The sequence below is a fragment of the Polypterus senegalus genome, chromosome 13 (genome assembly GCF_016835505.1).
Source record: "Polypterus senegalus isolate Bchr_013 chromosome 13, ASM1683550v1, whole genome shotgun sequence".
Lineage (NCBI taxonomy): Eukaryota > Metazoa > Chordata > Cladistia > Polypteriformes > Polypteridae > Polypterus > Polypterus senegalus.
In genome coordinates this window covers 94,923,434-94,949,510 of record NC_053166.1, presented here as the reverse complement: position 1 = coordinate 94,949,510, position 26,077 = coordinate 94,923,434, and the positions used below count along the sequence as shown (strand labels likewise).

Here is a 26,077-nt window from a genome sequence, read left to right as displayed (position 1 = left end):
CTCTCATCATTTTCAACAGTCAGTTCTCAATCATCACTTTTTAGTTGTCACTGTACACTCATTGTCTGTTGTTTCCTATCCATCACATTCATTCTCAGACATTTTGTTCCCATCACAGTCAAGTTATTGGGTAGAAATGTAGGGTTGGGGTGTAAGTAAATGTACTTGCATTGGAAAACCCATTTGTTCAGTCCAGTATCATTGCTTTTTAAAAGGAATGTTGGTCAGAATAATTTACAGTAATTTAGAATATTACTGATCTAATATTTTTAACTGAAAGGTGTTTGGTAAAAGGCACCACAAATTCATATGGTTTTCTGCCTTACAAAGTATTGTTTCCAAGTGTATAAATCTTTGTTATTAAGTGTTTTATTTTTAAAATAAAATTATAGATCAGGTTTGACTATTTCCCAACCATTTTGCCATTCACTATTTTACTTGATTTTCTTAAAATAAAAAAGAAGTAATAATAAGAATGAAATGTGATGAACTATAAATGATGAGAGAGAACTAGCAAGTGATAAGTGACAAAAAAGAAATGACCAGTGAGGTGTGAAAATTCATGTACAAGTGACAAATAAAAACTTCTGAAGGAATAACAAATGAAAAGTGATAAATGATGAGTGAAAACAAGACAAGTGAGAAATAGGAAATGACATATAAGAAGCAATGAGTGGAAAACAACAAGTAAAAAGTGATGAATGACACATGAGAAATGATAGTTACTCAGTCACTAGCATAGCGCAGAATTTCTGAGACCACAACAATAGTGGAGGTTGAGTCCCCACCCTGAAAATAAATGCATTTAAAGTAGAACCCCAATGTAACATTAACGTAAGTTTTCCTGTATTTGGTGGTTTTATTTTTGGATCTTGCTGATGCACAGATTGAATGATTTGGATGTTAAACAGTAATTATTAAAACAGTGTAAATCCTTTATGAAAGGTATTAATTCTGTCTCATTTTTATGCTAATCACAGTTCTCTAAAAACATCAGATCTGTGTTATTACATATGAGTGAACAAATGGGAGTTGAGCCACAGAGTGAATGTAGCTTTTTTGTGTGTCAAAAATTGTATTCAGCACGCTGCAATCAGGTGTCAGGGTGCTGTGGTTTAACAATGCTGCAGTTGCAATCAACAACACGGCTGCATTATGAAAATAACAATCTGAAAAGACAATAGTAATTCTACAAATTAAACAGAACCAATCAAGACAAGTATAAAGTGTATCATAACAAATAATCACAAAAATAAGAGAAGTGAAACAATAAAAAAACTAAATAGAATCCTTAGAAATCAGTGCCAAGTTAATCCCTTTAACACATTTCCTACATTTAACACATTTAACAAGGGGAATTTCTGCTGTATTTCAAATCCACCTGTCTGTCTGCTGAAGTCAATCACATCAAAGAGATCATTACTTTTTGCTTGTTATTAACCTGTTAACTAAAAGAAAGGTTTACATTTTGCACTGATTCTCACAATAAATATCTACATATAGAAGACCAATAAAGCATTACTTTTATGACTATGACATTAATAAACCTTTATAAAAAATTTAAATTTTACAATATTTCATAATTGGCATGTGTCAGGTATGATTCCTCACTTCAATCCCATTACACCTTTTCTGAAACCATACAAGGACTGGAGGATCACTAAAAATCTCAATGAAACAATCACCTAACTGAATATGCAAACTTCAGAGTACACAGTATACCACTACTTTGGACACCTTTTGGGTAGTTTTCATAATTTTCATTAGGATAAGCGTTATCTTGAAATCTTTAACTTTTAATTAAATCAAAAGCTGTCTGAAAACTTCACTAAATAAAATAATGACGTAGTTGCTGCTTCTGTAAACTTCTATGGAAGTGTGCCATCTTTTTGGTGTTTAAGCTAGTTGTGGTGATTTAAATATGTTACGGTCACATAGGTCTTTATAAAGCCAAAGTTTTAAACCCAAAAGTCAGCTGTGACAAAATCGCATGCAAAATGCATACTGTACATAGGTTCAACTTCTTTTGCTGAACAGAACAAACAAGGGCACATTTACTGTACATCTGTTTTTTTTCTTAACGTCTACTTTTTAATTTCCAAAATTCTGTTCCAGTCTCAAAGTAAGTTTTCTATTGTATTGAGGTTTGATTATGTATTGAACAATATTTTTTACTTTTAAGTTACTTTGGTGTGGCTTTATATAATGTATATGCAGAATCTCTGTACCATGTTTGTTTTCCATATTTAATTCTCCCTTAAATTCATTACGATAACCTACACTTTAAAACACAAATGTGAAAAAATGAACATTCTCTAATCAGTCATATCAGCCTGGGTGCTGGTTAGACACAATCTACAGTAGCAGTTTGTGATACAGAGGGCTGTGGAGTCGGCAGAATTTAGCTCCGACTCCTCAATTTCTGGTACCAATGCTTCTTATTCCACAATTTCTGGTTCCACTAATTCTAACTCTGACTCCAGCTCCTCTATTTGAAATTAAGCTAATATATTTACTATTTATTATGTTAATTGAAAGCACGCAACATATAAGAAACAATGCATTTCATCATCACTGCTAGTGTAAATCATCAGGCTACATTTTAGCACTGTAACATCATAGAGTTTAGGGTTAAAGGCTGTAGCAATATTGTTGTGACTTACAAATACTGAGTAACATTAAACATATGAATAAACTTAAAAAGTTAAAAAAAAAAGGCTGGATTTTTTGAAAGCCTAGAAAAATCAGTTTAATTAAATAAGTCTATGTGAATTTCAAAATTTTTAAAAATTCTAACACATTATATTACAATTTACATTTAGTCAGAGTTTATATTCAGTAGATTTTATCGACTCTGACTCCAGTAGCCCAAAAAATGCTTCTGACTCCACAACTCTGACTTCAACTCTGACACCACAGCCCTGGTGACACATCCACTTAATCCCTCTTTTTGCCAGTCATTTTCCTCCCTAAATGTACAATAAATACCTTTGTGACTCTCGTTTTGTTGAGGATTCCAATGATGCCAGCTGCCAGGAGGTCGCATGCAGAGGTGGAAAGTCTTAATAAAAAAGCTCTATGCTCTGAGGCATCCACACATGATGAATCTGGCAAATCTAAAATTTATACCATCTGTTGTGAGTTGGAAAACTCAGAGAAACCAGTTCATGCCCAAGGTCTATCATTCTAAGATTCTCAATTATGCGGACCATTAGATTATTTTTGAAGAGGCACTGTGAAATCTCTGTCTGTTTTTTGAAGTCTACAGATTAGTTTCCTGAATTTAACATTGCAATTGCCAAAGACAGTAAAGCTATAGCTCTAGTAGGTTAGAAAATGTTGCAAGTAGTTTATGTAGCTTTTAATCTTATATCCCACTCATCTCACACTCTCCTGTATATTAATATTCGTGATGTAATCAATTTGAAGAAAGCCACTGAAACTGTTGATAATTTTCTAGGACCTTTCCTCTTTAATGTTTTCCAACATGTTATGCCTCTTATATTGTAGAATGCTACAGCTTCTCTGCATTCTGTTGGATTAAGATGACATAATAGCGGATATCTGGTTTATTATTCAGTTAAACAAGTCCCATTTTTTTGGTCTGTTGGACACAACACTATCCTGGCCCACTATTTAACATTTTATTTTCATTTATACAGACTTTTTTTTCTGAACTTCATATATCTTCATTTTTTCTATTGTACATCTACTGATGACACGGTTGGGAAGGGAGGGGTGGAATCTCTAAACCAATAAAGGTTTATTCACTTTTTAATATAATTATTACATTGCTGTAGCCTGTGTATCTGCTAAGCCCAGGAAGGTCAGAGTGATTACCACATCTTGTCATAGTGTACAAGTTAAAATATTAGTTTTTTAATATATTTAAATAGTTGGCCTAGACGAAAAACATTTTCTACTCCACATACTGTTCTACATATTATCAGTCTTCCTCCTGCAAGTAGCCAATCAGATTCTACTTCTGTCAGGTGATGAAATCATCATCATGAATATGAATGCCTATGTGAACTCATTATTCAACATGATACTGGCCCTGATCCAATAGTGTTGTTCCCATTCAACTAACCTTTTTAGACAGCTTAAACTCTGATATGAACATAATTGATGCTATCTATCTGCCAAGTGTTTCTCATTCTTCCCACCCTAACATCATTCCCATTCAGGGATTGACTATATTTTTATCTCCCAGTCACTGGTCACACTTCTTTTAAACTCACATCTGGAGCTGGCTAACTCTCAGAATACTGAGTTGACAAGGCTTAACTACAAATATTGCAGCCTTTGCAGCTTTCAACTCAATGTTTGCAATGGCAGACCAAAAACCATTTGTTCCACAACCCAGATTTCTAGGACAAGCTTTCACCTATCTAAGAGAACTTTTAAACAACTGTTGAGACTCCCTTATATGTCTCATATGTCTAGCTGGCAATGATTTCATTTTTTTTTGTAAAAATAAGTTTATTTACACATTACAAAATACCATCCACAACAATACCAGTTTACCATATAACAGAGTAATTTTCCATTTCCATCTCTTATCCAAAACACTTATCCCTCTAAAACATCCATACTACTCACATATGTTTTGGTTTAAAATCAATTCAATTAAAGCCTTATTCTCCAATATTCACAACCCTTTCCATCTCTCATTAGCAGCTGCAAAACTGCACTCCCCTATATCCCTCTTTATTTTATTTATAAGCTCCTTTTTCAAATTCTTTTTCACCCACTGCACATCTCTGTTCACAAACCTCTTTATCAGGTGTGGAGGTGACCCGGACACAGACAGGCGGACATGTTGTTTTTCAACCACCACACATTTATTTACTCTATTTACAGACAAGTCCAATGGTCACACAGACCCAAATAATGGTCACTAAGACCCAGTAGTGCACAAAACACCCCAATACACGCAGTCCTGGCCACAATGCCTCTCTTCGGGCGGCTTCACACCTCCTCTGTGCTTCGTCCAGCCTCCTCCCAACTCCAGCGCTGAATGAATGGAGACGGCCCCTTTTATGCAGTCCCCGGATGAGCCCCAGGTGTTCCCGGCATTCGTCCCTTGGCCACGCCCCAGCGTGGCGGAAGTGCCGGCTGTCCTTCCGGCAGCTCTCCGGGTGCCGTCCTAAATCTTCCCCCCAGCACTTCCTGGTGTGGCGGAAGTGCTGGGGTAACAGGTCCCCAAGGCATTGGGGCGCTTACTGGCCGTGACCACGGGCCCCTACAGGTGGAGCTTCCATGCCCTGTACCCGTGGCCCCCAGAGCAACCAGGAAGGCGGCCCCCACGTGATCCAGGATGTGCTTTGACCCTCTTTCGGTCCCTCACGGCGTCCCGGCCGGGTCATTGCCCCTGGCATCCCTGACACAGGATAGACCTGGTATTCCTTATGTGCTTCTTTGCTTTGTTAATAACAAGCCATATCAAAAAGGCCTCTCTTTAACATCTGCCATTCATAGCTAGACCCTCCCCTTTCAAAATTAACCTATACAACAAAAAAATAAATAAATAAAAATCTGTAACCATTATCAATAATCCTTTTACATTTGCCCACACTTCTTGTGTTCACCTTCACTCCCAAAACACATGTCTGTTTGTCTTCACCTGGACACAGTCTTGTCTTGGACATGTCCTTGTCTGTGTCATACCTTGCCTATACATCCTCTCCTTCACACATAATCTTCCCAAGACCATAATCCAGTTCAAATCCTTTAAAGTATTTTTCAGCACTTTAGGCTGCACCACTGTCTGTACCCCCACTTCAGACTTCATTGTCAGATTCTGCCCCTCCTCCATTGTATGCCTGACAGCTTTATACAGATCTTTCTGTTTGCAGCACAAAGTAGCATCTGCAAAATCCCTGTAAATCGTTTTCAGTTTTGCTGCATATTTGTAGACTCCTGGTCTCTCTTCTGACTTTGGTGTCGAATTTGACCACACTGTCCGAGTCCTCATTACTGAAGTGAGCCACGGAGTCACAAAATATTGACATTTGTGTACAAAGGCAGAATTGAAATACTTGCACAAAGATGTGCATAAAACAAAGTCCATCTTTAGTTCAATTTCTGTGACATCCCTACCCTCATTTTCCACACCTCATTCCATATCAAACCTTCTTATTGTCTCATACCTGCATCCCCACTCAATAGATGCATTTGCTGAAGGTCTGGCACACAGAAATTGTCAGTAGAAAGTAAATGAACCAGAGTCAAGTCTTTTGGGAGGAATCATGTCTGTGTGTGGTAGACCCAGAGTATGAACTTCAAATTACCATTATAAGATCTGAATTAATCTCTGCTGCCTTGGAGGGCTGAATTTGAGATCTGCGGCAACTGAACACAATATTATGTTTGTGTTAATTATGTTACTGGCCTTGAAGCTATGCAAAGTTACTGCATTTGCAGGATCTCTTACCTTCAACACCTTGTAAATTAATAATGTTTTTTATAAAAATTTTCTTGATCTGTTTATTGAAAATTCTAGCTGTTCTAACTCAGAATCTAATTCATTTTTGTAGAAGTTATTCTTCTTTGTGGATATTAAATCTGTGATTCAGTTATTTTTCAGTTTCAGATGCATGCTACGAAAATTAATGCTTTTCCTAGATTCAGCTCAACAAGCTCCATGTTTCCCCTACCTCCTCCTCCTTCTTTTGGTCAGAGGTTTGCTTTTTTAATGGAGACAACAGGAAACCCTGACTGAAATACACTGTTCTAATCCGGGTTAGGCATAATGCAGAAGTTTCACTGCAAGATTCATAATTGTACAATTGGGCTTTCTGTATGTGATACATCCAGTTTGGAACTGGGTAAGGTCTTTAATACTTGCAGTCTGGTCTTCCATCGAGACACTAACTGTACTCCAGTGTAAATGAAATTCAATTATATGCGTCAATTTCAATCCTAGTAGCAAAAAAAAAACTCTGCATAGGTCATCTAAAATCTCCCCTTGGCCTATTATATACTACTAGCCCACCCGCGGTGTACCTTACGCCGCATAATCAGGCCGGTTTTTTAATGATTTTTAAGCACAGGGAGAAAATTAACATTTGAAAAATCGGTAATGTAATAAATCAGCAAGAAAAGCAACATTGTAACAATGCACGGAACGAACCAACACACAATCGTCCATGACTGAAAACTGGCGGACCGCCATCACACTGACAGAAACAAAAGTTACCTGAAGCAGGAATTTCTATAACATTGAAAGAAGTTTTGTTTCTATGAAATACATTTGAAGCGGTAGACATGGAGGGCAAAAGAATAGTCAACGTGGCTCACAGCTGGATTTGGACCGCAGCACAGACAAAAGCGAGTAAGTATATGTTTGATGAGCTGTTTGAGTTGGCGGGCAGTGGTCTGAGCCGCGTTCCTGAGTGCGTGGGAGGAGAGGTAGAGTTGCGTAGTTCCTTTTGCATGGTTTTTCATGGTGGACGCGGTCGGGTGTCGAAACCGAAAAGAATAATGAAAAGTCAACGTGGCTGAGACGTGCATGAGGACTCCTAGCACAGACGAAAGGGACTAACTTGGTGGTCGGTGAGTTTTTGCATTCGTGCACATGGGCAGGCAGTGTGAATGCCTAGAGAGCAAGGGTAGACGCGGGCCGGTGAAAAAGGAGTGTTGGTGGGCAGGGAAACGTCTTCCGTGTTCGTGCTGGAGCATCTAAAAAGACGCATGTTTGTCGCGGATGCGAATTGCTGTATGTAGCGTGTAAAACAGTTTGCTATGGTGCACGCGGTCGTGCGTCGTAACTGAAAACTCCATTTTTAAAGACTGCTTCCTTCATTGTGTTTTAACCTCAGTTGTAAAGGATTGTTTTAAGGATCCCACGGGATACCCCTCGCAAACTGTTTAACACGCTGCATATGGCAATTCACCTCCGCGAAAAACATACCTCTATGAACAGTCAACGTTGCTCAGAGGTGCATGTGGCTTCTATGACAGACGAATATAAATGACGCCGTTTTTTTCTGTGTCGTCGCGTCCGAGTTGGTGGCCGTGGCTCTGCGAGTTGTCGTCGTATCCAATGGTCTTGGAGTTGGTGGGCGTGGCTTCTTCCTGCGTGCGCCATAGGTGTCTTACTTGTCGGCGGCTTAGTGAATCCACGCCCTTCCGCGTGCTTTCCATGGGTGTCTTGCCTTAGTGAATTATATATATAGATAACTAGCAAAATACCCGCGCTTCGCAGCGGAGAAGTAGTGTGTTAAAGAAGCAATGAAAAAGAAAAGGAAACATTTTGAAAATAATGTAACATGATTGTCAATGTAATTGTTTTGTCACTGTTGTGAGTGATGAGTGTTGCTGTCATATATATATATATATTTACACACACACATATAAACATATATATATATATCTACATATATACACATACATATACATACACACACATATATACACACAAATACATATATATATATATATATTCACACACACATATATAAACATATATATACATATACATACATATCTACATTTATACACACACAGCTATTTCGTATCAGTGCAATACGCTGCTTGTTAGCGTGGATATTATGAACTTTTGTTCAAGTTCTATTTAAATTTTAAATAGAATGAATTTTTATTTAGTCGACAGAAATATCTTTGGTAGGAATGGTAAAAACAGACAGGAATATTATTCCTGAATAAATCAACTCAAACCTTAAACAACTTATAATATTTTGCTCTCCATAAAAATATATCCTGTCTAAATTATACAAGTTAGAAATAAAGTAAACGTTAAAAGAACAAACATTCAAATTTCTTTACTCTTATGTAATTTTATATAAAAAATAAACTTAGATTTTAAATATCCCAAAAGATTTTGCTCTCCATAAAAATATATCCTGTCAAAATGATACAAATTCAAATATGAACATGCTGCATAACAAAACCTGGAAATATAAATAAAATGTGTTCCTTTCAGCAATAACAAATCAAATCATTCAGTTGTCTTTGCTCATATGTCATTTTAGAGCTGGACGCCTGGCATCTTTTTTTGGCAACAAGTTCGTTTATGTTTGGTGTGAGGTTCTGTGTTGTGGAGATTCTCAGGATGGATTGCAGGTGCTCATCAGTGAGGCGACTCCTGTGTGCTGTTTTGTTAGTCTTTATCACTGAGAAGAGCTTCTCACACAGATATGTGCTACCAAACATGCACAAGGTTCGAGCCGCATGTAGACGGACTTTTTGTTCTTCAAAGTCACCAAAGCGCCGTGCAAACTCAGTGCGCCAGTTTATCAGCAAAGTGCGATTTGGGAACACCGTAGTGACGACTTGGTTTAACATTACTTGGCAACAGGGAAAGTGGGGCAAGTTGCACTGGTGCATTTGTGTCTCCCATAAAAGCAGCTTCACTTGAAATCACTTTGTGATTGTGCACGGGTAAAACGTCCGCTGAAGTGTCAGATTCTTATTTAATTCTTCTGCTTTCTGTATCTTCTGCATTGCATTCAGGTCTTTCAGGTTACCCTGATGTTTTGTCTCATAGTGCCGTCTTAGATTAAATTCTGTAATTACAGCCACATTAGCTCCACAAATGAGACACACGGGTTCAGTAAACATATACTCAGCCTCCCATCGGTTTTAAAGGCTCTATTTTCAGAATCAACTTTTCTCTTCAGCATCGTGTGAGCTAGCTTCGCAATAACTTGCAGCATCATAAGCTAGACTTGATTAAGCGGTAAGTGTTGGCAAGGCAGCTGAAGCGCTGCATTATGGGATCTGTAGTTTATTGTGTTACCAGCGCTTCATATACCCGGCCATTAATAACAATAATACAGTATATAAAATGATCTCGGGCGGATATAATTACACGCGGGCGGATGTGGCCCGCGCCCTTGAGTTTGACACATATGGACTAAATAGAACTTGAAAAGATATATTTTTTCAAATGTGATCGCAATTCAGATAGAGTTGACGCACTACAGCCTGCATGCCTCAATAAGTCATCCTCCCTCGCTCTTACTTTTTACCGCTCATCTAATGAATACACTGAGTATGGCTTTACCAAAACAATCATTGATGGCTAATAAAGTATCCATTATTCGAGTATGTAGATCGGGATATATATATACATATATATATACCCGCGTATCTCAGCGGAGAAGTAGTGTGTTAAAGAAGCTATGAAAAGAAAAGGGAACATTTTAAAAATAACGTAACATGACTGTCAATATACAGTATTTGTTTTATGAGTGTTACTGAGTGTTGCTGTCATCAAGGATTTGATTATCATTATTTCTTTCAATCAGGTTTGTATTTGTAGGATGTGTTGTGTTCAAGTTACATTCCGTGTTTGTCAATCGTTGTAAAGATGACAGGTTTCATTCATCGATTCGTTTCTTACTGCATCAATAAACAGCTCGTCTTCTTCTTTATCTGAGACCTGACACACTGCATGCACGGGTTTTTTACACTGTCTTCCTTTAGCGGACATTGACTTTTCCACCGTGTGCTTTGTTTCCGCAGTAGCTGGATTTATGAATATGCTTGTATGTATCAGACGCTTCATATTTTTTGCTGCTTTTTCAATTGTGTAATTCGGTTTTTGTTCACGTGAGCCGGTTGGTGTACATGCATCGAAGGTTCCCAGCTGTGCTGGTGCCATCTTGTGCGATGTCCATGGCTGTATTTAATGTTACCTTAGTCCTGGCACTTAAAACTTTCACTCGCAGTTTCGCTGAGTTTGTGCCAAACACCACCCTGACCATCTCATCTTCCTCTGCATAAGCACAGTCCTTAACCCGTGAATATTTAGTGGGAGTTTGCTATTGGATTGCCGCTGACGGACGGCCTTATATGGGCAGGCACTAAATTACAAACGCCAGCGGCAGCCTGTCTATGAACTTAATTTAAAGTGTAAGTTTACATCGTGCTTTGTTTCCGAAGTAGCAGAACTCATGAATATGGTTGTATATGTCACTCGCTCGCTTCTTATTGTTTCGCTGCCAATTGTTTCTCAATTATATAATGCATGTTTTCGTCAGTGCTTTTTGGAGGTCTTCCTGGTTTTCTATGTACTGCGTGATTACGTGGGAGGCGTGATGATGTCACACGAAACTCCGCCCCCACGGCGTTCAAGCTCATCTCCATTACAGTAAATGGAGAAAAACAGCTTCCAGTTATGACCATTACGCGTAGAATTTTGAAATGAAACCTGCGCAACTTTTGTAAGGAAGCTGTAAGGAATGAACCTGCCAAATTTCAGCCTTCCACCCACACGGGAAGTTGGAGAATTAGTGATGAGTCAGTGAGTGAGTGTGTGAGTGAGTGAGTGAGTGAGTGAGGTGAGTGAGTGAGTGAGTGAGTGAGTGAGGGCTTTGCCTTTTATTAGTATAGATAAATGCCATACAAATTTTGCATAAAATTATAAACCTGAAAAAAAGTTAAGATAATATCCCCAAATTACATGTGCAAGTTCTCATCTTTAATAATCATACATTGCTATTAGGTGGTCATCCAAGTTTCCCTTCTGCTTGGATGCAATGTTATGTCAGTGCATTGGGTGATCTGTTTGGTGACTGGCCTTAAAACAATCTAACATCTTTAATTATCTTTGGCATGCCTTCTTTCACCTTCTATTGTCTGCAGTTTGGTTCAGCACATATGGCCTATGGTGTTTCCCTTATATCTCCTTTGCCCTATTATCCTCTTTTCCCTCTTGATAGCTTCTTTTATCATTTCAGAAAATTCTTCTTATAAACCCCACCAACCCCCATCTTTCAGTGGTCTCAGGATCTCACATCATCCTTACATCTTTGCTGGGGTATAGTATTTAGAAATATACAATTTTCATCAACAAACCTCAACCAAGACTTTACTCATCTTAAATGTATGTGTAGATTATATTTTACCCCTTGTAAACTACATGTATTGGGCCTTAGCCTATATCCTCTATTACTTTTGCATCTATGATGCCATAGGGACATTTATGTGGAAATGTTGGTATTGTCCCTATATCCTGAATTTTTAGTCTCTGATTTCTTAATCAGTTTCTTTAGTGCTATCAATTACTATTTCTTTCTTGCTATCTATTCTTATATTATTAGATCTTTCGATCCTTGTTCTATGGGTGCACTAGTGTAAATTCTTATACCTGGGGACTGTAACCGCTGATTCTCCCCTTTATACTACTGTAGACAGAAGACTTCTGATCTAATCTTCTCATTATAACTTGATTCTCCTGGAATTGTCTGCATCACAGAGTAACAGAACATCCAGCAACTCCATTCACAACTAGGAATGTACTACTCCTAGTTTTAGGTTATTTATGTTACATAGATTGTGATGCAGTCATTCCCTTGGTTGAGTGTAGTGGTAGTGGTGCAGTCAGTTTTGGTTTCCAGTTGTATGACACTAGACAAGAGCGGGGTGGGTAAGGGGTGCTATGTATGTTTATTTCACATATTGATAATTTTCATTTTTACATAATAATTTGTTTGACTTAGCTGTATAAAAAAGTTGATCAGAAAAAGAGAAGTTATCCCTCCCTAGGTATAGGAACAAGGACGTTCTGCCAGATTTTATACTGTATGGCCTGCAGGGGGCACACAGCACCCCAAACCTGACATAGGCAGATACAGGACCCAAGTTCAGTAACAGACATTGTTTATTTTCTTGTGGAAAACACTTTTCAACTGTTTCCCACCAGCCATGCACAGTACACAGTCCAAAGTACAAATAAACACAGTAATAACGCACCAAGCACTTTGTCTTTGCCTTATCTTCTTTCTCTCATTCTATTTTCCATCTCCACTCCTCCTCCAGCAAGCTTTGTCCTCCACATCGCAAGTCTGGCCACAGGCTCCTTTTATGTGATACTCTGGAGTGCTTCTGATGTCCAATAGGATTAGTCTGTAAGCACTTCTGGGTAAGATGGGCACTTGATGATTTAACGGTCAGGAGTCCCTGCAGCAGCTCCTGTAGCACCACTTGGCGGCACCCATGGAACCCAACAGTTTGTACCAAACTCCAACTCCTATGAAGGAGTGTGGGAATCTTTGGTGTCACAGCAACCCAGGGGGGCTGCCCTTCCAAGTTCTGGCCGAGATAATTCCCTGAGCATGCTGTCTCCCCCATTTCTTCCACAGCCCTGGCCATTCACCACAACTCACACTACCTGAATTTAAGGATACATGAAACTCTGAATCCTTGTTATTTCCCAGATTCTGATGGTTTGCAATTAATATTCTGTCAGTCTTTTTGGGGCAACTGATACTCTCTTACCCTTGATTATTTCAGCCTTAGTTACCTTATTTTTAAAATAGATCAAAGAGCCACAAGGCTTTGTCAGGTGTATCCCTATTACACTAACTCCAATATAAAACTATTAACTACAGTAAATGGCTAGCAAGAGTAATTCAATTGTTGATTAATAAATTAATCCACAAATGGGCTTCAATCATTATGGATAATGTCTGCTGCACATTATATTTGTGGCTCATATTCTGTTCCAACCAGCAGCTTCTATGACACTTGACCAACATGATGAAAACATTGCATTCCACTTCTATGTCTGTAAATCTCAAAGATTCAAACAAGACTTGTTCCATTTAGATTTACAAATACGCCAAGCAGGTATTCCTTGCATCCTCGCTATTCTCTAAACTTTCTCTTAAACCCCATGCCATAACTCTTTGCTGTCATGATCTAGTCACTCCATTCACTTCCTACTGCCTCGACATAAGATATCTTTTTTCCTGGTCAAAATCTTACTCTGTCTAGGTAAGGCTGTTTCAGATCTCCCTCATGTGCTCAGCCTATTTAACTTTTTAAAAAACCTATCAAGATACCAAATCTTTTGGTGAAAATCACCCTTTTTCCATTAAGACACTCTTGCAGGTAAAGTGTGTCAGTTCCTCAGGCCAGCTCTTATATATTTGGGTCTTGACATTTTGCCTTTATTGCGGAAGATTATACCCTCACCCCTCCCCTAGTACTGCTGGATTTTTAAAAGCATCAATGAATCACTTACCAACTGCTCTTATGTCCCATTTACCATTTCACTGTAGATTAGCTAATATTAGGATAAACATACTGTAGTCTGATGCCTTCAGTTTTTCAGTGCTTTGCAATCCCCCAGATAAACATTGGTCAGATGTTGGATCTTTGATTCATCAGTTTTTATGGAATAAAACGACCCCCTATTAAGAACTCCAGCCTAATTGGTGATGGACCAGAGGGTGGGATATCTTTGCCAGATTTAGGCCTCTATCATTAGGCCATTCATCATTTATGTGAGCTGAAATTGGATGGTTCACCCTTAAAAAAAAACTCACAGTTGAATCCAATATTGCTGCCTCCAGACCATTCTCAGTTATTCTCTTCACTGTAAAAAAAAAATCTTGTTTCCAACCTGGAACCTTGCATGCCATAAGGATGAGAAGCTCCTAGGCTCCTGCCTAAAGTGGCATATACACACCACGGTCATAAATAGCCTGTCCACTACCTTGGTATATTTTGGGCATGTGGAGGCATTACAGCTCATTGTGGACACCTTTCATGATACAAAACTTAAGCGTTCCTGTCTTAGAGGTCCAATTTTGCTGTTCTTTCCTCTTGTTTTTTTTCTTTTACCATCATCTTAGATCTGTCCTTAAGACTTGGAATGTAATCCTATTCTTCTAACTTTCTTCATATCATATCTACAGTTTTTCAGACTCACTGTGAAGATGTGAAAAATGTTAAAATTGAGGTGAATACTTTATTAGTCACTATATCTTCATTTTTATTTATTTGTTTAGTTGCCTCAAAGACAGATCTGCTGAATAGCCAAATGTATTATAATTTCCAAATGTTATCTTTGTAGTAAAATATTTGCATAAAATAATAAGATGTATGGCTTAGCCGGTGACATTTGTGGAATCCCACAAATCAAATATATTATAATATCAAGATTGTTGTTCAGCATTGTTTTACAGATTCATGGCTTGGGTGATTTGGAGTCTGATGTGATAGTAGTTGGTACACGAATACAGTGCTCAGATGAGATAGCATTCCATAACAGGGAGCTCACATACACTAAAAACAAAGCCAGTTGACATGACTGTGCTATATTAGAGATTCACATGAAAATATACAATGCCTATAAAAAGTATTCACATCCTTAGAGGTTTTTACATTTTATTGTATTGTAGCATTGAATCACAGTGAATTTAATCTTGCATTTTCGATATTCATCAACAAAAGAAACACCTTAATGTCAAAGTGAAAACAGATCTCTGCAAAGTGATGTAAATTAATTACAAATATAAAACACAAAATAATTAATTAAATTGATTCCATAAGTAGTCACCAACTTCAAGTCAGTATTATGTAGTCAACTTTGACTTTGCAGACAGATCTCTTATCAGCTTTGCAAATCTGATCACTGCAATTTTAATTCATTCTTTACAAAACTGCTCAAGCTCTTTTAGGTTGCATAAGCATTATGAGTGAACAGTATTAAGGATACAGTAATAACATTGCTTTTTAGCCATTCTTGTATAGCTTCTGCTTTATGCTTATGGCTGTTGTCATGCTGAAAAACAAATATTATGCAATGCACTGGTTTCTTGCATCAGGTTTTCCTCCCGGATTTCTCTGTATTTTGAAGCATTCAGCAGGCAGCGCTGGGTACAAGGGAGGAACTCAACAGTCTGTCACAGGGGACATTTACGCACACTAATTAAAATTAAAATAAACAATATTGTGTTGTAACATAGACTTTGGAATGTGGATAATGGGGGATAATGGAGTACTCAAAGCAAAACAAATACAGGCATGTGAAAAAGTTCCAAAATGTTTAAAAAACAATCTGAGCAAGAGTCAGAATAGGATCTATTTTCCATAAAGTGGCATTAATGCTGCTCATTTTATGTTATTTTTGCAAATGTAAATTAATAGGCAATAGCTTATGCTTTAAAAGATAACATCACATTCCAAATACTTATTACAATGGTAAATTTCAGAATTCTGTTATTATTACACTGTATTGCGCTGTCTTTCAGTATTTTAGTAGTAAAAGAACAGTCAAGGAAGAGGAAGGGGAATCTATATATATAATTCACTAAGGGCATTAAAGACAGCGAGCGCAAGCAAGACAGAGAGCCACGGCCACCAACTCACAGAGCCCCACCCACCAACTCTAAGACCATGGGATACACTCGACAAAGTCCCGCCCGCCAACTCTAACCCTCTTCCCTCGTCATGGGATACGCACGACAGAGCCCCGCCCACCAACTGTAACCCTCCTCCTGCGTCCACCGTCGCTCTCGAGGCATGTGCACTGCCTGCTGATGTGCCCGCACGCAAAAACTCACCAAACACAGCCTCAGTCACTTTCGTCTGTGCTACAGTCCACATGAGAGAGAAACACACATAGGCGTGTGAGAGAGAGAGACACACACACAGGCACGTGAGAGAGAGAGACACACACACATAGGCACACAAGAGAGAGAGACACACACACACACAGGCGCGAGAGAGAGAGACACACACACACAGGCGCGCGAGAGAAAGACACACACACGGGAGCGTGCGTGCATTGTAGCAATGCTACTTTTCTTGGTTGTTTATTAAATTATGGATTTTTCAAATGTTCATTTTTTTCCCTGTGCTTAAAACTCATTAAAAAAAAGTGTTTTTAGTGAGCGGTTAGAAGCGCTATAGCGCGAATTTTTGCAGTCTTAGTTTTCTCTGTTGTTCAAGGTTTTCTTAGTGTTATTCAGTGTTTTTACATTTAGTTTACTATTAAGCTGTCCATTCTATGGTATAATTAACTATATTTGTGCTTAAAAACTCACCCTCCTCCCGCGTCCACCCTCAACTCGAGGCATGCACACTGCTTCTCATATGCCTGCCCCCAACATGTCACCATACACATCCTCACTCGCTTTGGTCTGTGCTACAGTCTACATGCAGCTGTGATCCATGTTGACTGTTCATGTTGATAATGATGCGGCATACGCTACGCCGCAGGTTGGCTAGTTAAAAATATTGACAGTGAAATAGCAGATGCTCTAAACTCACATTTTTCTGAAGTGTTTACATGTGAGGAAGCAGACAACCTCCCTGTGGTTCAACAGACTACTAAGGAGGTACTAAGGAGTGATTTGGAAATTGTAGAAGGAAAACTACTGCTTTGATTAAATAGGCTAAAATTAAACAAATTACCAATAGACCAGAAAACATTTATCCTCAAGTTCTTAAGGAGGTTAGCAAGTACCTATATAAACTCTTCATGCATATTTTTAGGAAGTCACTGCACAACGGAGAATTCCCGAACAACTGGAAAATGGCAAATATTATCCTACAATATGAAAACGGTGACCAGCCAGATCCAAGCAACCTTAGGCGATTAAGCTTAAAGTGCATCACAGGAAACTTAATGGAAGAAATTATTAAGGGAAAGATTGAGCAACACATGGCAAGAACAGGAGGCTTACTGAACAGTCAGCATGGGTTTAGAAATGGGAAGTCATCTTTTACCACGGCTGCACAGTGGCGCAGTGGGAAGCGCTGCTGCTGCCTCGCAGTTAGGGGACCCAGGTTCACTTCCTGGGTCCTCCCTGCATGGAGTTTGCATGTTCTCCCTTTGTCTGTGTGGGTTTCCTCCCATAGTCCAAAAACATGCAGGTTAGGCGCATTGATGATTCCAAATTGTGCTTGGGGTGTGGGTGTGTGTGCACCCTACGGTGTGCTGGCGCCCTGCCTGGGGTTTGTTTCCTGCCTTGTGCCTTGGATTGGCTCCAGCAGACCCCTGTGACCCTGTAGGTAGGATATAGTGGGTTGGATAATTGATGGATGTTTTACCAACATGCTGGAATTCTATGAGGAAACTACAAAAACATATAATCAAAGTGGAGTATATATTATTTATCTTGACTTTCAGAAAGCATTTGATAAGGTACCACATGAGAGGTTGGGCATCAAACTAAAAGAAGTGAGAGTTCAGGGTGTTGTTTGTAGATGGGTGCAAAATTGTCTCAGACATAGGTTATGGTGTGAGGAATCCAATCCCGTCAGAATTGGCTGTCATTAAGTGTAGAGGCGTCAGCTGTAATTTTCTGTGATTTTAACATGTATAAATGATTTGGATAGTAATACTGTATAAGTAACAAGCTGGTTACATTTGCTGATAATACCAAGCTAAGTGGATTGGCAGATAATTTACAATCTGTTGAATCATCACAGAGGGATTTGGACAGCATACAGAGTAGGCAGAGTTGTGTCAGATTACATTTAATTTAAATAAATGTAAAGTATTACATGTAGGAAGTAAAACTGTTATGTTTGAATTCACAGTGGGAAGTCTGAAAATCAAACGTACGCTTTATGAGAAGGATTTAGGAGTCATAGTGGACTTGACACTATAAACTGCTAGTCAGTGTTCAGAAGCCATTAAAAAGGCTAAGAGAATGTTAGGTTATGTAGAACGATGTGTATAGTACAAGTCCAAGGAGGTTATGCTCAAACTTTATAACATTCTGGTAAGGCCTCACCTGGAGTACTGTGTATAGTTTTGTTCCAGACAAGAGTGACAATGCTGATTCCAAGGCCAGGAGATAAATAATGAGAAAAGATTAAAAGAGCTGAGCCTTTTCAGTTTAAGCAAAAGAAGATTAAGAGGAGACATGATTGAAGTGCTTAAAATTATGAAGAGAATTAGTACAGTGAATAGTGATTGTTATTTTAAAATGAGTCCATCAAGAACATTGGGACACAGTTGGAAACTTGTTAAGGGTAAATTTCACACAGACATTAGAAAATGTTTCTTTACACAGAGAACCATAAACACATGGAGCAAGCTACCAAGTAGTGTGGTAGACAGTAGGGGTTTAGGTAATTTTCAAACTAGACTTGATGTTATTTAAGATGAATAAAGTGGATAGCACTGGTGAGTATTGTTGGGCTGAAAGACCTGTTCTCATCTAGATTGTTCTCATGTTCTGATTTCCTTCGTTCTGTGAAGGGGTGCCTAACTAGCAAGAGGTTGCCAAAGGTAAGGACACCACTAAGAAGGCATAGAACAAGGTGAAATCATACATCAGACATTTATGAGAGTGAGAGAGGGAGGGACAGAGAGGCACACTGGCAAATAGAAAGCTTTGGGAGTATAGTATGGGCTATGTTCTGTATATATGCTGAGTCTAACAGAATAGCATTTAACAGGGCTGCAACAAAAGACAGAAAATATGAAAATTGCTTGGAAGTATACAATGCTCTTCCACACTGGGGTGAAGGGGTTGGGGGGAAGGGCACAAGACTGGAATAAGCATGATGCCTTCCCCCAGACTAAAGAGAAAGTGGTCCCAAATGGCAAATGCTGGCCAAAAATTACATCACCCCAATCCTAGTAGTCCCCTTTTACTTGGCAGCCACTTACCTACCAGTCTTCCTTTCACATTTGTTACCTACCCATGTTCTGCTTTTATTCAATGATTATAGGTACAAGAGTGAATAAGTCCTCTCAGCCACAGGCCCAACGACATGATTATTCCACAGGGCAGCAGTACCAGGAGAAGATGCATCAAACACCAGGAAAACTTAACAAGAATTCCTATTTGCCAAACTCAGACACTTTGTCAACTCATGATTCTTCTATTTGTGAAGATGGTGAGTTATTCTGGTTTTATCAATTGCCCAATTACCAGTTTGTTTCTTTAGAATAAACTCCATTTAACATTTTGTAATTTATAGTAATACCTGTATTTAGAAAATTCATAAAAATATCATTTTGTTTGTCCAGCTGCAGTCTTCACCCTATTTATGAGCATAATGCATTCGTGAAAAAGCCCTTGTAAAATGAACGCTTGTAATTTGAAAACAACATAACCAACATTAAGTTCAATAGAAAAAAATGTATGTATCTCTGAGTCCCTAAACTGACACCGGTTTTTCCTTAACACTAGAATTACCAGAGCCTACGAAAAAACTTGTAGATCCGTTCCACCTTAAATTGCTTCGCACCTGTCCGTCAGCGTCTTTTGTCCTGTAAATGTGTCGATAAGCAGCAAACAGCAAGCAGCCTGCTATCACATCCCCCACCCTGCACAGTTTTCTCAGCTCAAGTCTGTTTACCTGCGTGTCAAGCAAAATGACACCTTTTATAAATACTATATCGTTATTTGGAACACATGCATTTCATGTGTGTTCCATGACTACAACGATCTATGCAAACACATTGTTAAAACAGAAACATTTTTAATGTTTTAGTAATAATTGACAAAATGTAAACATAAAGTGTATAATGTGCGATGCCTGAATTCCAAATGTCAAAGAAACACTTTCAGAAAAGGTACAAATATAACAGAACAAGTGTGCTTCTATTCAAGAATATAACTGCAGAAAAAGAACCTGTGTTAGGGTGCGACATTGACAGGTATTTGCAATGAAAACTTCGGTGGCACAACGGTATCAACTGTTGACTGGTAATCAAAACTTCATGGGTTCAACCCCAGACGAGTCCATTTTGAGAAGTGAGCTGCTCTTATTCTTACTATTTTAGAATAAAAAAATACATTTGATTCCAGTCCTTAACAGACGGTTTAAATTTATGATACTTGTAAAGGTTAGCTTTGGGTTTTTTAATTCAGTTTTATTCTCTCAGTCACATTCACGATCCCACCCCCCTACATTTGACACTGCTGTTTACACATAGACTGTTTACACATAGACGCGCTATAACAGAGGTGAACTCAGATGATGATGACGGTTCTACATCACAGCAGGAATGCACGTCGCACTTTTCCCATTGCTGTACTGTATGTACATGGGAAGCTCTGCACTCTACTTGTGACTTTATACTGTAGGAAGTAAGTAAATAAATAAAGGTACATAAGTAAATAACACTCGATCAGGCTCTTACATACAAAGTACAGTGATGGCAGCTACCACCTGCAGCTATAGACTCTTCAGTACGCAAGCGACTCTCCACGCTAGTGATGGATAAAGACAAGATGAATAGAAAGAGGTACTGAGTTTTTGGACTCAGTTTCTGGATTGTCGACATCTTTTGCCTCTTTCTGTTCTATTGCAACTGAAGGACAAGACAGGCAAGAAGTTGAAGGCAAAGGACCAGATGCGGTTATGGTAGTAGCTGGAGTGGCATCAGTTGGCTGATTAGCTGTACAAAAGAACAATAAGATGTTGGTTTGATTGGTTAATTGTACCTTTCTTTCATTCACATGTTTGTAGCAATAAACAGACAATGTCATTTTCATAACTGCAAAAAAGACGTCCTGTAACTTGAAAAGGAGTGTTAAATGAAACCTCTTCTAAATGGGAAAGCTCATAATTCAAACTCTTGTGTCTTGTGTATAAAGGGTCTTAACATGTTATTTCTATTACAATTTCAGAGTTGCTGTTTCCTTTAGTAGTTGAAAAAACAAGGTCACTGCAATACACAAGGAGTTAAAAATTCCTGGAATCAGTCAATAGCATTATTGAAATGCCATTAGATATCATATACAGTATCTGCAGTCCAGTTAATGAGTCTACTGAGAGGCATTGTGGTCAGTTGATCATGTGCATTATTTCTGGTGTTTATTCTATAATTCTGCACGCAGCTTGAGCATTTTTTTTCTGTAAGTTGCCATTGTAAATTTTCAAGAGACAATGATGATCCTGTTTTTCAACATTGATGGACTTTTTCACAAAGAGTTTGTTCACCCAGACAAACTGTGACACTACATTTACATGCTAAGGCATCTATGTTAAAGCATCAGTAAAAAAATGTCCAGAGAAGTGGTGACCCAAAACTGGATTTTGCACCATGACAGCATACCTGCACACATTGTGTTGTCAGTCAAAAACATTTTGTTCAAAAACAATGTGGTTGTTGCTTCTCACCCACCATATTCGCCGGATCTTGCTCCCTGTGACTTCTTTTTGATCCCAAAATTAAAATTAAGACTGAACGAAAGAAGATTGATACCATGGAAGAAATCCAGGAAAAAATATAGGAAGTACTGGACATGGCAACAAAAGATGAGCACAGGAAATGTTTCCAAGAATGGGAGAAGAACTGGGACAAGTGTATTGCATCTCAAACAGAGTATTTTGAAGTTGACTAAAAAAAGATTTTTGTACATTTCATAATAAGTTTTTTTTTTTTTGATTATTAACAATTCTGGGAATTTTTGGCACCAAATAAACCATTTTTAATGAAACATGTCTTACTTAATGAAAGCAACGTGTAACTAGTTTGGCGTTTTTTTCCCTTTTGAGACTATGGCTAACAATAGTAATTTATGTACTAGAAAAGTATTATAATTTAAAGAAAGGTAACAGTAAAAGAAGTGAAAACGAATTTGAAGTCTTTAGCAAGCCTTAGTGATTCCACTGCCAAGATTAACTGACATAAGCAGTGCTGCAAAAATCACTTTCCATTATTATTTTTTAAACTATTTGTCATTTTTGTGCTTTGTTGAATAAGTCATACAGAAGGTTTACAGGCTTGAACCTACAAAGTAGTAAGCTAATTTTAATTGACCTTTGAATAGGTTTCTACAATTCCAACAAACACATGAAATGTTTCAGTAGCAGTGTAGTAGGGTTATCTTAAGTTGTGTTCACTTCACAGGTGGATTTTAAAAAGACACCACTGGTATTTGTAATGTGATGTAATTTTTTTTTTTTGACAGCACTACAGTCTTTTCCTGTTAACACCCATTCACAAAACAGTTCCCCCAAATGTTTGGCTCAACATCCAGGTGAATCTGAACAGATATATGATACAGTGGAAGAACCTCGTTATGTATATGACAAAGTAGAAGAACAGATTGAATATGACTTACCTGAAGGGCTTGAACACAAATGTTTGCCAAAGCGAGCACCTGAAAAAGGCCTTTCTCCAACTTTACAGCCAGGACAATCTACAAATGACCGTAATCAAAAACAACCTGCTCCTGTCACACAAGGCAAGTGGAACAAATGTTTCTGTGCTTTGTAGAAGTTTACTGTTATAGCTTAAAGTTTATAGCACTTTAATTTGAATGTATGTGTAGGTATGAAATGTATGTATAAGTAGGAAATTTCATTTTAATTCTCATAGCCTGAATGCTGGATCAATTTCTGGAAAGGTTTTCTTCTGTTGGATGTTTGAATTTCCTCACTTTATTTGTAGTACTATGGTGTTTTACCATGTTGGCCATTATGGATGTAGTGAGAAGTCAAGCAAAATGTCACCTTTTATTGGCTAACTAAAAAGATTACAATATGTTGCCTCTGTTCATTCTGATTTAACTTCATAGTATACCAAGAGGCTTTTAACCAGATTGAAACTCAAATTTGGCTTAATTAGTGTGTAAGTTAGTGAGTGAGTACACTGTGATGAAATAGATTACTGGCTTGCATTACCTTCATAAGATCCTGACCAAAAAAGAGCAGATATCAAAAAAGATTGAAGGCTTTACCTATGAACAGCAACAATTTTATAAAACGTTTTTGTGATGCTGCCTTTGGACATTTTTTAAGTGCTTCTGACAAATATCAGTTGCAAGTGTAGGTAGGCTAGGTAGAGACCAAAACTACAAGCAATAGAACAAGTACAAGCAAAATTAAAATTTATAGTTATTCCTGAATATATAAAGTGAAAGTTTGAATATATAAGACATACTCTAGAGACTTCTTGTCCTAATCTCCTTTAATTTCTTGACCCCAGATGGTAAGATAGAGCAACTTCATCTTCTTCTTTCAGCTGCTTCCGTTAGGGGTTGCCTCAATAGATAATCTTTTTCCATGTCTTCGTGTCCTCTATATCTTGCTTTGTGACACCCAGCACCTGCATGTCCCCTCTCACCACATCCATAAACCTCCTCTTAGACCTTCCTCTTTTACTATTACCTGGCAGCTGTATCCTTAACATCCTTCTCCCAATATACTCAGCATCTCTCCTCTGCACATGTGCAAGCCAACGCAATCTCGCCTCGCTGACTTTGTCTCCCAACGGTCAAACTTGAGCTGACCCTCTAATGTTCCTAATCCTTTCCATCCTCGTCACACCCAGTGCAAATCTTAGCATCTTTAACTCTGCTACCTCCAGCTCTGTCTTCTGCTTTCTGGTCAGTGCCACTGTCTCCAACCCATATAACATAGCTCTTCTCACCACCGTCCTGTAGACCTTCCCTTTCACTCTTGCTGATAACTGTCTGTCACAAACTACTCTTGACACTCTTCTCCACCCATTCCACCCTGCCTGCCTTCTCTTTTTCACCTCTTTTCCACAATCCCCATTACTCTGTACTATTGATCCCAAGTACAGTATTTAAACTCATCCACCTTTGCCAGCTCTACTTCTTGCATCCTCACCATTCCACTGACCTCCCTCTCATTTACACACATGTATTCTGTCTTGTTCCTACTGACCTTCATTCCTCTCCTCTCCAGAACATATCTCCACCTCTCCAGGGTCTCCACAACCAGCTCCCTGGTATCGCTACAGATCACAGTGTCATCAGCAAGCATCATAGTCCATGGGGAATCCTGTGTAATCTCGTCTGTCAACCTGTCCATCACCATTGCAAATAAGAAAGGGCTCAGAGCCATTCCCTGAAGTAATCCCACCTCCACCTTGAATGCATCCGTCACTCCTACCGTAGACCAAACCATTGTCACGCTTCCCTCATACATATCCTGTACAACTCTTACGTACTTTTCTGCCACTCTGCCACTCCCGACTTCCTCATACAATAGCACAGCACCTCTTGAGGCACCCGGTCATATGCTTTCTCCAGGTTCACAAAGACGCAGTGTATAATTCCTTCTGGTTAACAACTCCACTGCCATCTCTCCTAAACCCTCCATGTTTCCACAGGTATGTCATCTGGACTAACGGCCTTTCCATTTTTCATCCTCTTCATAGCTGTCCTTACTTCCTTGCTAATCCGTTGCACTTCCTGATTCACAATCTCCACATCATCTAAACTTCTCTCTCTCGTTCTCTTCATTCATCAGCCTCTCAAAGAACTCTTTCCATCTGCTCAACACACTCTCCTCGCTTGTGAATATGTTTCCATCTTTTTATCTTTTATCACCCTAACCTGCTGCACATTTTTCCCAGCTCGGTCCCTCTGTCTAGCCAATTGGGACAGGTCCTTTTCTCCCTCCTTAGTGTCCAACCTCTCATACAACTCATTATACTTAATTTATTTAGCCTTTACCACCTCTCTGTTCACCTTGCGCCTTATCTCCTTGTGCTCTTGTCTACTTTCTGCATCTCTCTTACTATCCCACTTCTTCTTCACCATCCTCTTCCTCTGTATACTCTCCTGTGTTTCCCCATTCCATCACCAGGTGTCATTTTCCTCCTTCCTCTGTCCAGATGTCATGCTCAGCACCCTTCTTGCTGTCACCCTTACTACATCTGCTGTAGTTGCCCATCTGTCTGGTAACTCTTCACTGCCACCCAGTACCTGTCTCACCTCCTCCATAAACTCAACCTTGCAGTCTTCCTTTTTCACCTTTCACCATTTGATCCTTGGCTCTCCCTTCACTCTCTTTCTTTTCTTGATCTTCAACGTCATCCTACAGACCACCATCCTATGCTGCTTAACTACACTTTCCCCTGCCACCACTTTGCAGTCTTCAATCTCTTTCAGATTGACTCTTTTGCATAGGATGTGCATCCTGTGTGCATCTTCCTCCACTCTTGTACGTCACCCTATGTTCCACCCTCTTCTTAAAATACGTATTCACCACAGCCATGTCCATGCTTTTGACAAAATCCACTATCATGTGACCTTCTTTATTCCTCTCCTTGACACCATAACTACTCATCACCTCCTCTTCTCCTCTGTTCCCTTCACCAACATGTCCATTGAAATCCGCTCCAATCACCACTTTCTGTCCCTTGGGTAAGCTGTTCATCACTTCATCCAACTCACTCCAAAAATCTTCTTTCTTATCCATGGCACATCCAACTTGCAGGGCATATGCACTAACCACATTCATCATCACACCTCCAATTTCCAGCTTCATAATAATTACTTAGTAATTTTCACCTCCAAAAAACACCCTTGACATACTGTTCCTTCAGAATAACCCCTACCCCATTTCTCCTCCCATCCACACCATG

The 26,077-nt window shown here is 38.8% G+C and overlaps 1 protein-coding gene across 3 annotated transcripts in view; it reads left to right on the top strand.

Moving 5' to 3' along the window:
- The window catches only part of LOC120542540 (circularly permutated Ras protein 1-like), a 270,320-nt gene that overhangs the window by 67,341 nt on the left and 176,902 nt on the right, over nt 1-26,077 (top strand). For 2 of the 3 annotated variants that reach the window (XM_039775068.1, XM_039775069.1), the window contains exons 3-4: nt 19,450-19,617; nt 22,647-22,922. In XM_039775068.1, coding sequence (XP_039631002.1) covers nt 19,450-19,617; nt 22,647-22,922 — 444 coding nt within the window. The remainder of the gene's footprint in view (nt 1-19,449; nt 19,618-22,646; nt 22,923-26,077) is intronic. The other variant, XM_039775070.1, reaches the window with a different exon arrangement.